The 12,609-nt window shown below is 38.9% G+C and overlaps 1 protein-coding gene across 1 annotated transcript in view; it reads right to left on the reverse strand.

Annotated features, from left to right (window-relative positions):
• Window positions 1–8,498: 8,498 nt before the first annotated feature.
• The window catches only part of Luzp2 (leucine zipper protein 2), a 206,222-nt gene continuing 202,111 nt past the window's right edge, over window positions 8,499–12,609 (reverse strand). The window contains exons 10-11 of the mRNA XM_038313970.1: window positions 9,481–9,558; window positions 8,499–8,603 (exon numbers count right to left, since the gene is read on the reverse strand). Of these exons, the coding sequence (XP_038169898.1) occupies window positions 8,499–8,603; window positions 9,481–9,558 (183 nt within the window). The remainder of the gene's footprint in view (window positions 8,604–9,480; window positions 9,559–12,609) is intronic.

Genomic DNA, 12,609 nt, shown 5'->3' on the forward strand with positions numbered 1-12,609 from the left:
GCTCCTTGGCCTTGAGAGGGAGGGAGGGGAGGTATGGGTGGAGGGGAGGGGAGGGAAGGGGAAGAAGGAGGGGAGGGAAGGGGGAGGAGGAGGGAAGGGAGTGGGGAGGAGGAGGGAAGGAGATGGAAATTTTTAAATATAAAAAAAATAAACCATGAGGAAAAAATAAATAAATAAATAAATAAAAAGATTACAGGGGAAGGCCAGTTAAAACACCCTCTCCACTATTGCTTAGGGTTTTAGCTTCGGTCAGTCTTGTGGGTTCTTCTGGAAATATCCTTAGTGAAAGGATTCTCGCTACCCCCATAATAGCTCCCTGGATCAATATATCTCTTTCCTTGTTCTCTCCTTCTGTCCTTCCCCAATTAAAAAAAAATCTTTTACCACCACAGTATCAAACTGTTGGAGCCCAAGGAAGCTAGACCATTTGCAGAAGAGAATTGGGGGATGCACGAATTACACACAAATTGCACATATCTTAGGAAAGTGGGCAATAAAAATGACCTATGCAACACTGCTTATCCATCTTATTGCTGTTAGCAGGGGGAGTTATGGATTCCACTGCACAAAGGGAGCGAGCAGATAGATTGTTTCTCAGGTTGTCTAAAAATTCCAAGATGCTCCATTCCTTAAGAAAGAGACAGCCTTGGCTGCTGTGCTTGGGGTTCTGATCCTGTTCTGTAAATTATAGGTGCAAATGGCTTGTGTTTATACAACTTCCAAATAAAACAGGTAAAAAGGCAATGTAACAGTATATCTTTTGACTTAAAAAAATCAAAAGAAGACATGACCTTGACAAAATATTTTCTCCTTAGGCAGATGTTGATTTGTATAAGTGTATTGATTTCAGAGTAGTGGATGCCTGGAAAAGTCAGAGAAAATTTCTTTCATAGGATGGTTACAATAATTTGGGGAAGATGAAATATCGCCTTTCTGGATATTGTGATAACATCTGCCATCTCTCAGAACACTTTGACTTCTGTTTAGTCCCAGAGGATACCATATATGGTAATCACCTCAGTTTCTTTATGCAATGATTTTGTTATAAACACTATAATTTGTATAATTGTTCTGAGGTTTCATACACATAGAACCTTTGGAAAGAAGACCATGCTCCTGTCCATCCAGCTAACATTCCCCAGATATGTCTCCTGAGTCAAGGCCTAGCTGTAAATGCACCTGCAGGGATTAAACAGCTCGTGCCCTATGTCTGCGTCTTTAGAACTGAGTTATTGCTAAGTACCAAATGCCTGAATTTTGATTCTGCTTTGTCATATCCCTTGAACCTACATAGTAGGTTCAAGCCAACAGTACTAAAAGCTCACTCCACAGGGAGAGTGATCTCCAGTGCTGCTGAAATCCTCTGTTAAAATGTTGAGAACCTGTGAACAGAAATATAAATAATGAAAAAAGTCACATCTTTTAAAGATACTAGAGTCAATTTCTTCAAGTTGATGACTGAAGAACAATTACCACCTGCCACATACCGCTTGAGATTTTTAATGTTGAGTTATAGTCATTATCCACACATCTTACATATAACAAATAACTGGAGAGGAAATCCAGTAAATGATTATAATTTATTAAGGTTATACAACTATTGCAGCATGTGTGTCAGGGATTACAGCATTGGATTTAAAACACATTCCTTATTCCCTGGTCCTCATTATGTTCAGTCTTTTGGATGTCAAAAATCACATGAGCTAAATTACTCCTAGTAGTTTCCATAAAGAAACTGTCAGTAGGATATTTTATTCATGTGTTGTTTTTCTAGAAAGGTTTAGGGTGTGACACTTAAGCACACGGATTTTTTTCTGTGTTCCTATTCCATCTCTTCCAATTATTAATGTGTAAACTGGAAGGCATAATTTAAATATGTCCTTCCTTCACTTTATTTATAAGTTGAATATTAGTATCAGCACTGTCTTTTGCAAATACTCCATAGAGTATTCAAACAACAAATAATAAACACTGAGTTATATGTTCATTGCACTTTCTGCATAAGAATTACTGTTAAATTTTTATAATCATTAGAGTCACAAGCACACTTCAAAATTAAAACGAATATTTATCAGATGAAAACATGACTGTCTTGCTGTGGGACAATGGTCTTCTACCCTGTAAAGAGTTGTCTCTTATATTGTTTAATAAAATGCTGATTGGCTAGTAGCTAGGCAGGAAGTATAGTTGAGGCAACCAGAACAGGAGAATTCTGAAAAGAGGAAAGGCTGAGTCTGCTCTCATCACCCAGGCACAGAGGAAGCAAGATGAGAATGCCTTGCTGATAAAAGGTACCAAGCCACATGGCTGACACAGACAAGAATTATGGGTTAATGCTGGATGTAAGAGTTAATAAGAATCCTGAGCTAATAGGCCCACCAGTTTATAACTAATGTAGACAACTGTGTTTTCTTGGCGACTGAACAACTATGGGCCCAGGTGAGACAGAAACTGAGCAGAGAGTGAGCTTCAGAGGTCATGTGATTCTCTAATTTCCAGAGCACTCTGAATTTAGGCTTTCTTCATTAAATATACATGTAGCCAGGGGCCAAAGTGATGATTCAAGTTCTAAGAGTGCTTGCCACCAAGCTTGAGTTTAATCCCAATGCTCTCTTGGTAGAAGGAAAGGACAGATCCCTGCATGTTATCCTCTGATTTTCATATGTTCCCTGTGTTGAATGCATGCCATTGCCTGTGTGTATGTGTAAGCTCTACTGCCCACTTGTTTGCACACATACTGTATTATTCATGTAAAGATAATGCCTAGTGATGTGTGTCTTAGTTAGGGTTTTTATTGCTGTGATGAAACACCATGACCAAAGCACCTTGGGGAGGGAAGTGTTCGTGTGACTTACTCTTCCACATCATTGTTCATTATCAAAGAAAGTCAGGACAGGAACTCAATCATGGCAGGAACCTGGAGGCAGGAGCTGATGTAGAGGCCATGAAGGAGTTCTGCTTACTGACTTGTTCTCCATGACTTGCTCAATTTGCTTTCTTATAGAACCCATGATCAACGTACTCAGAAGTGGACATTCACATAGTGTACCGCATACTCCCTTATCAATAGTAATTAAGAGAATGCCATACAGACTTGCCTATAGCCCTGTCTTATGGAAGCATCTCCTCAACTGAGACTCACCTCTCCTTCAACTCTAGTTTGCATCAAGTTGACATAAAACTAGCCTGTCCAACTTACCCCTTGTCAACTTGACAGGTTACTATTAAGCCACAACCTTTTCTTTGTTACTCATCTCCAAGATCTTACATTAATACAAAAATCACAATACAAAATATTTAAAAAATATAAAAGTCCAACAGTCTTTAAAATCTCAAATACTTAAAAGTTCAAGGTCTTTTCAACATATCCAAATTTCCAGGGCAGGGTACCCTACCCTCTCTTAGGACTGGAGTGTGAGTGGGGGTGGGAGGGTGAGTGGGGGAGTGGGAGAGAAGTGGGAGGAGGGGAGCAAGTGAAAATTTTGATTCTTATTATTTATAAAATAATAAAAATTATCAGGGAAAAAACACAAAGTGTTTCTAAAACTTCAAAATCTCTTCAAAAGTTTAAAGCCTCTCAACTGTGGGCTCTTATAAAATAAAAATATAAATTAAGTACATTCTTACTTCAAGAGGAAAGAACCAGGGTACAGTCATAAACAAATCAAATAAAACCAAATCCAAACCAAACCCCAGCTGTGTAAATATCACAATGTCCTATTTCTGGTGTCCACTCACAATCTTCAGAGAGTCTGCAAAAGGCTTAGTTCCTACTCCAGCTAGGCAGAAATCACACAGAAGACACAGTTTGTCTTCTAACCCTGAGCAGGCTCCACTCAACTGCAAGTTCTGTTCTTGGTGGTTGTCCCACGGTACTGGCATTGTCAAAATGCTGGGATCTTTTCCTACACCTGGCCTGCATTTTCACCAATAGCCTCTTTTGGACTCTCTTTATGGTGCAAGGCCTTAACTTCTCTCATCAATTTTCCTGGTAAATCAAAAGTTTTTCTGGTCTCTTGTTAATCACAGCTGATTCTTTAGCTCAAGTTGGCCAGATTCAAAGATTATTCAGGTAAATGCTCTGGTAGAGTCTTTGCTCCCCTTTGAAACTTCACAAACGAGGCCTCCTTTGTCTGCACTGCTCTGGCCATTTCTTAATATTCAAAATGGATTCTTCTCTTACACAAAATATTTAGCCACAGTTTCCTCTACCTCTCCTCTCCCCCAGATCCATTCCCATCCATTTCCTCTTCCGAAAAAAGCAGACCTCTGAGAGATGGCAATCAAACATTTCAAAGCAATATGCAGTAAGACAAGGCAAAAGCTGTCTTATTGAGGTTGGCCAAGGCCACTGAATGGGAAGAAAAGAGTCCCAAGAGTAGGCAAAAGAGTCAGAGACACACCTACTCTCACCGTTAAAAGAACTATAAAAACACCAAGTTAACAGGCATAGCATATACAGAGGACTTGGTCTACATGAAGCTGTAGGCTTTGTGCTTGTTGCTTCAGTCTCTGTGAGTCGATATGAGCCCTAATGTGGGCTGATTTAGTGGGTCATGTTCACCTGGTATCCTCTATCCCTTTTAACTCCTGCAATTTTTCTTCCCCCTTTTCTGTGGGGTTACCTCATCTTGAAGAGGAGGGACTCAAAAGAGACCCACTCTCATCTACCTGCTGTCAGAAAGGTCCTCTCTGATGACAAATGGACAAGGTCTTGATCTATGAATATAGCAGAATATCTTAAAAATAATTGTATGTATCCATGTATTTATGTATGCCTGTATGTATTTTGCCAATCATGGTTGTTTCTATCCAAGGTCTCTGGACTACCCAGTCTCCCATTCCTGGTCATTCTGGTAATGCAGAGCATGGGTCTCCTTTTGAGGAGTTGGCCTCTACTTAAACCAGACATTAGTTGGTCACTCCCAAAATTCTTCACCACTTTTGTCCCAGACTATCTTGTAGACATGGAAGATTGTAGGTTAAAAACTTTGTAGCTGGATTGGTGTCAGGTTTCTCTTTTGGTAGCCTACAGAGTAACTTCCCACAAGCCAAAGAGACTAGAACTTATGTTTGAAGGCTCTATGCAGGCACCAGCATGACCTCTCTCTATCAAATGAGTTGGGAGGGTGTTGTTCTCAGCAACATGGTCCTGATGTCAGATTTTGGAGAGCAAAATTCTGCCCTAGCACCAGTCAAGGTTGCTTAGAGATCTCCACCGAACCTCCTCAGCCAACATCTCAACTGACTGCAACACAGTCCCACAGTGGAAGCCTTACATGGCTACAAAAGATGGCCAGCTCAGACTTCATATCTTCCATTACTAGGAATCTTCACTAGGGTCACTTGAATAGATTCCAAGAAGTTTCCACTTCACTAGATTTCCACACTACCTCCCAAATGTCCCCCAATTCCATCTGTCTCTTCCTGCATCCTCTCCCTGCACCCCTACCTGATCCCTTCTGCCCCTGTCCCCACCTGTCTTCAGTCCAAGTTCATACAGAATAGCCCACTGAGCTCTCAACTCTCAGTGGCTTTTCTATCCTGAAGTTCCAAAGTTCTTCTACAGTCCTTCCCAAAACAATATGGTCAGGACTGTCACAAAAATACCAATTTCTGTCTTACTTCAAGTTGCTAATGTTGTGATAAAACACCATGAGCAAAGCAACTGGGGGAGGAAAGGGTTTATTCAAGTTATGTTTTTACAGCATTGTCCATCACTAAAGGAATTTAGGACAGGAATTCAACATGGCAGGGACCTGGAGGCAGAAACTAATGCAGAGGCCATGAAAGGGGAGCTGCTTACTGGCTGCTACTCATGACTTGTTTAGCCTGCCTTCTTATAGACCTCAGAACCACCATCTCAGGGATAGAACCACCCACACTGGACTGGGCCCTATCACATCAATCACTAAATTAAGAAAATGTCCTACAGCTCGAGCTTATGGAAATGTTCTCAGTTGAGGCTCCCTCTTATCCAGTGACTCCAGCTTCGGGGACACTGACATAAAACTATCCAGGACAATTTATATCTCAGAAGATATCCCTATCACTAAATGGTGTGTCATCTTCTGCTTACCACATAGACCTGCAAGTTACTGTACAGCCTCTCTGACTTAAACCACAAACGCAGGTCACAAATTGTTATTTCCTAAATAGGCAGAGAGTAGCAGGATAAAGAAAAGAGAAACCCAAACACAAAATGTGTTTTTTGTCCTCAGTCAAAGCCTATGTTTGATTGTTTCATGGCAGTATGTGCTCCTTATTCTTTCTGTTGATCATTACCACTATGTTAGACTTTGGAGTTGATTCTTAGAAAACACATGAGTGATATATATTAAGCTTGTGGTAATCATTCCTCATTTCGTGGCTGCACTGAGCACCAAATTGTCCCTGTTTACCATATGTAGCCAATTAAATTGCCAATTAAATGTAAACAACAATAATAAATATTAATAGTGTTTTCAAAAGTCTAAGTCCCAACATCATGGATACAACTTTTTAAATCCACCAAGTAACAAAACATATTTCTGGGGAATCATTGAAGAAATTAAAAAAAAAAAACTATAATATTTCAAAGGAGCCATCGGGTTCTTTTCGGCAATGGCCGACCACTGTTTGCTCTTCCACTCTGTTTGCACAAGGTAAAATACATTATCAGCTTTGTAACAAATTTTCATTGGAGAAAAATAGGCTACTTTTCAGCACTTTTTATTTTTCAGTACTTGACCACTAATATTACGTGACACAGTCCAGATGAATACATAGCTTGGGGATATAGACCTTGTAAACAAGCATCATGTTCATTACTCTGCCAGCTCTCCTTACTCTAGTGTGTCAATTATTATTCTCACCTCTGGTGCAGTTACTGCTAATTACATTACCTGAGCTATAAAAATAAAAGATTCCCTTGTAGCAAATTCACAGATTTAATTTCAGTCCAGCTAGACACCTTGTCCGTCTAAAGCAGCAAACATCTGCTCCATGAAAAACAAAACAACAGTAAAGAAAACTGGATTGAGCTTGTAATTCGGTGTGTTCTACGAAACAGCATGGGGAGTAAAGCAGCAGTGCTTGCTGATTAGCTGCTCAAAGACAAAAACAAAGTCAGCCACTGGTATTTTCAGAGTTCAGATATTTGAAATTGTGAAGAAAACCTTTATCCAAATGAATGACTGACACCGTCCTCTTCTGGGCATGTTCTATTCAACAGAAATGGTCAGTGCTCATTCAGGACTCACAGGTCTTAGGCACTAGTTTAATCAACATGGTTTATGTACATACAAAGAAAGACAAAATTCAAAAAGTTTTCTAATTTACAAATGAATGCATTATATTTGATTCACACTTTAACTTGAATTATTATATCATAATATAAAATAGAGAAAATTGTTCTTAGTTGTGGAAGGACATATTAAATATAGTATTCCATTAGAAAGTACAGGGGGGTCCACAGCAGTGATTTAATGTACAGATGTGAAATCTAAAGTTGTATTTCTTCACTTAACCTTGCAAGGTATTTAACAGAATCACACCATATATTGTCAATATATTGGATAATATTTTTTCCATGTGAGAATGGCCAGTGTTTAAATAGTCATATTCAAAACAATGTCTAAAGCCGGGCGGTGGTGGCGCATGCCTTTAATCCCAGCACTCGGGAGGCAGAGGCAGGCGGATCTCTGTGAGTTTGAGACCAGCCTGGTCTACAAGAGCTAGTTCCAGGACAGGCTCATAAGCTACAGAGAAACCCTGTCTCAAAAAAAAAAAAAAACAACAACAACAACAAAAAAAACAATGTCTAGTGTAATGATGATAGTTCAGAAGAGTATAAAAAGTAGCCACATGGAATATTAAAGATATCTATAACTAATTCTACAAAAACAACAATAAACAAAACTCTGTATGTATATCATATTAAATCTAACTAATGAATTCTAGTAACTAACTTATTATTGGCAGAATTAACTGGGCATAATTTATATCAAGTGGTTATTAAGTCAATGTAATTAGTCAAGCAAAAAATATTTAAAATAATGTATTCTTGTCTGCAAATTCCAACTTTGGAGAAATGACAGCAGACAGCCACTGTGGACAAAAAGCATCATATGTGTGCAATTTGGATTTACAAAGACCGAGGACTTAAATTTGAGCATCCTATAGCTGATGTTAGCAACCAGACCTCAGAAGCACTACATAACCACACAAAGACCAAGAAATGTTCAGGTTATGTTTTAGCTACAAAGGGATCAGTTTAGATGGGGTAATTTAAGGGAGGACAAATAGATATGTATAAGTGAAAAAATCCTTTCCATTGATTATTGCTAAAGTTCATAATTGGCCTGGAAACTTTTGGAAATTGTGTAGTCCACTTTATAAAGTTACATAAAATTTTGAAAAACGTTGCATGCTTTAGAAACATGGTGTTGCCATCAAGCCTGTACTCTAGAAATATTAGATGGCAGGAAAGAGAAGCTCCAGACTCCGTGCCTCCTGTTTTACAGTATTTTTTCTTCTCTAGCTGGAGTACCATCAACACCAGCTGGTTGTATCTCTGGGTCTGTTTTCTCCTCACATTCAGGACAAGGAGACATTTGCAATTTCTGCCAAACAATACAGAAAAGCAATTAGGAGTACACAAAATGGCATGTGTAAGGCAAAAATTCAGAATTGCAGTAGGACAGCAACAAAAGTTCAACAAAGTAATCAAATAGCAGTTAGACCACAAGGATAGCCAAAAAACAAAACAAATACTCAGATTTTTACCAAATGCAAATACTGGGTTTGCAACTGGTACAGTTCTTCAGAAGTTACCATGGGAAAATTGATCGAACCATCCAATGTAAAGACAGCTAACTCTAAAATATTTCTGAACATTGATATTATATTTTCAGAATTAAGCTTTGTATGTAAACTTTCTAATTATTTTCGAGGAATTTGACTACTTTTTACACATACCCCAGTTTCCAATCACCTTTAAAAGCTTTCTTCTCACAAGAATTATAGGTACTTCTTAAAAAAAATTCTCTGTTTAATTTTCTTTACTTTCTTGGTTGGCATTTAGAGGAGGAGGAAGGAATCTGTCCTTTATCTTTGCAGGGCCTCATGTAGGTACACTAAAATATTTACTGGTAAGCAGAGCAAACAAGCAAAGTTCAAGGATCCAGTTGAAGGAACTAGACATATTCTATTAGACAATCTATAAGGTCTCCATATCTTTTAAAGTGGCTCATAGGTAAATGTGCTTGCTACCAAACATGATGAGGAGAGTTTAATTCCTGAAACTCACACGATGAAAATAGAAAGGAGAAACACTCAAATTAGACTTTGGCCTCCACATAAGAGCCATGGCACCCTCCTCACTCCATGCACACAAAATAAATTAATGTTAAACAAAATAAAGAAGAACTGCCCTGCAATCCAGAGGGTACTAGAACTTTCTAGATATAATGAATATCAAGCAGATTAACAGGGTAATACCTGTGTTGCAGGCTCTGATTCTGCAGTGAGGTTTCTTTGGGGACCCTCCTTATGCTTCACCAGACAGGGACTACCCTCCTATAGAACAATTAAAACAGGTCAGCTTACTTAAATTAAACAAAGAAAAGTGATAGAAAATTCATTGTGGTTGACGCCCATTCAAAGGTTTCTATCAATTCAATGCATACTAAAAACTAAAGGCAAAATCCTCTCAACCGGGTGGGTTCCCAAGAGCTGGCAAGTGTTCAGTCATCTGTACCTCACAGGAGCTCCTTTCTCTCTACCACTGGCTACTAATAAGCTGGGGTCTAAGGAAAAATTCCTTCTCTGTACAATAGCCAAAAGAAGAAAAAGATTAAAGAAATGTGATATATGTGATGCATCTGGACTTTCACACTTAAATTACTCATCAGTGGTGATTGTGCCAGCAGGGGCATCGGTATTCATGCAGGGGGCTGGAGATATTCCTCAGCAGTTAAGGTCGCTTGTTGCTCTTTCAGGAAACCAGCATTCAATTACAAGTTCCCACATTAGGGAAACTGATACTCACTTATTATGCTTGCTCCAGGAAATCCAATAACCTCTCCTAGTCTTTGCCAACGTGTGCACAGAAGTCTCTCTCTCTCTCTCTCTCTCTCTCTCTCTCTCTCTCTCTCTCTCTCTCTCTCTCTCTCTGTGTGTCCCTCTCTCTCTCTCTGTCCCTCTCTCTCTCTGTCCCTCTATCTCTATCTCTCTATCTCTCTACCTCTCTCTCACACACACAGTCTCTCTCTTTCTCCCTTTCACTCTTTCACACACCCAACCCCCCACTCACATACATACAAGAACACATGCATGCATTCAACATACATGCACACACACTCACAAACATGCATACACAAATACACCCATACTCCCACATGAACATGCAAATAAAAATAAAATTTTTAAATATTGTAATACAGGAAGGAATTTCAATTATGTTATTATACATATGTCTGGCAAAATACCTCAGTATGTTTTAAAAAGGCAATATTTCCATAACTAAAATATTTCTGCATTTTATATAACAAGAAACCAGCCATTCATTTTTAGCATTATGAGATGTGAGCAAATGAAGCTGTTGTCAATGGAAACAGCTCCAGTTAGCTTTCATTCTGTCTTAAAGAATGCTAAGACACTGACTGCTTCCCTCCTATCCCCTCTTCCTCTCTTTATCCACTTGCTCTTTCCTCTTCTCCTTTTTCTCAGATTCTAAACCGATGTTAAGGTGGAGTATGCCAGTGTTCCACATGTTGACTTCCTGTAGTCTTTTCCATGCATAAAACAGAGACTGAGTTTAATAAATGGACAATGGACATCTCTTGATAGTCAATAAAGCAGTTTCTTCCCTAGGGGAAAAACATAAGTCAGGGATTCATTTAAATTCATTCTGTCATTTAAAATACTCTTGAGTAGATGATGCCACAGAAACTGTGAAAGTCATGTGTAGTAGAAGGCTGCTTGTTTGTTCCCAGCAGCTCAGACCCAAAATAACCATTCAGAAACTATATTCTTTGCAATACTGTTTGGCTAATAGATTAAGCAAGTTTCGGGCTAACTCTTATATCCTAAACTAACCCATCCTCATTAATCTATGTATTGCCACATGGTTGTGGCTTACCGGCAAAGTTTCAGCATGTCTGTCTCTGGTGGTGGCTCCATGGCTTCTCCTTGATTCTGCCTTCTTTCTCCTAGAATTCACTTTAGTCTTCCCCACCTACCTATATTCTGCCCTGATCAGGCCTAAGAGTTTCTTTATTCACCAATGGCATTCGCAAAATACAGAGGAGAATTTCACATCAGTGATGGAAACTCAGGCAGTTCAGCCTTTACAACTACGTGATTTTTACCTGATTCACATTTGAACTTCACACAGCTTCATATTAATTTACTCTTCCTTATTTCTTTATGTCCTCTACCTCCATAAAGATCCCTTTTCACGTGCTTTGAAATCTACTGTCACTCCCTCCTCCTTGGCTCATTCTAGCAGCAGCCAGGATCAGTTACATCCCTGTGCATACCAACTATAGTGCTTCAGATTGTTTTTATATGTATAAGAACAGCCAGCCCAACAGTACTTGATGTGATCGTTTCCAATAAAGGCTATCCACATTGATCACACATAGGTCACAATCAGATAATAGATGGTAGTATCTAATGCCTACCAAAGGGTAAATGTACAAAACCACAGATCATGAAATACATATCAATTTTTATTTTATTGGATATTTTTATCGATATAGGCCTAATGGAAAAGTGAAATAATAGCGAAAACCATAGTCAAAATATTAGCTATGTTGTAGGATAATCCTTCTGTACATTGTGAATATATATTCCTCTCATTGGTTAATAAAGAGGCTGCTTTGCCCTATAGTGAGGCAGAATAAGGTCAGGTGGGAAAGCCAAACTGAAAATACAAAGAGGATGAAAGCAGTTGCAGGGAGACCCTAACCAGCTGCCCAAGAAGCACGATGCTAGCAGACATGTGTAACACCACGTCTACTTGGCAATACATAGAATAATAGAAATGGGTAAATTTAAATGTAAGAGCTAGTTAGCCTGAACTATAGGCCAAACAGTTTGCAATTAGTATTAAGCCTTTAGGTGATTATTTAAAAGAGAATGTGGGACAGGGAAGACAGAGAAACCTCTATTTACAAGCTACATTATTGTATAGAGAAACATCCTACAGCACCCAAGGAAAGAAATGTGACATACTGTAAATAAAGGAAAAATTGATTATTGACTACTTGGATAACTTGCCATTTTTTTTTCAAACATTGAGGTAAGAACTGACCTTGAGTGATGGTGAGGGTAGGTATGGGGAAGAATTTCTAGGACAAAGGAAGAAAAAATAATGGAGCTGCACCATGGGTAATGAACTGGTGAGGATACAGTAAGATGGGAACTCAAGAGGACAGGAAAAAGAGTAAGTTGTGGGGGAACTCACAGGTCAAACAGTAATGTTTATAAGGAATCTGGTCCTTACTAAGAGAAAATTCTAATCTATGCTCTTTGCTACTCCATGCTTCTGTTTCTAATGACACCTCACAGAGAGAAGCCTGCTCTGTGTGGAAAATGTCTGATGTATAAACTGCATTTCTTAAA

This window comes from Arvicola amphibius, chromosome 12 (genome assembly GCF_903992535.2).
Source record: "Arvicola amphibius chromosome 12, mArvAmp1.2, whole genome shotgun sequence".
Classification (NCBI taxonomy): domain Eukaryota; kingdom Metazoa; phylum Chordata; class Mammalia; order Rodentia; family Cricetidae; genus Arvicola; species Arvicola amphibius.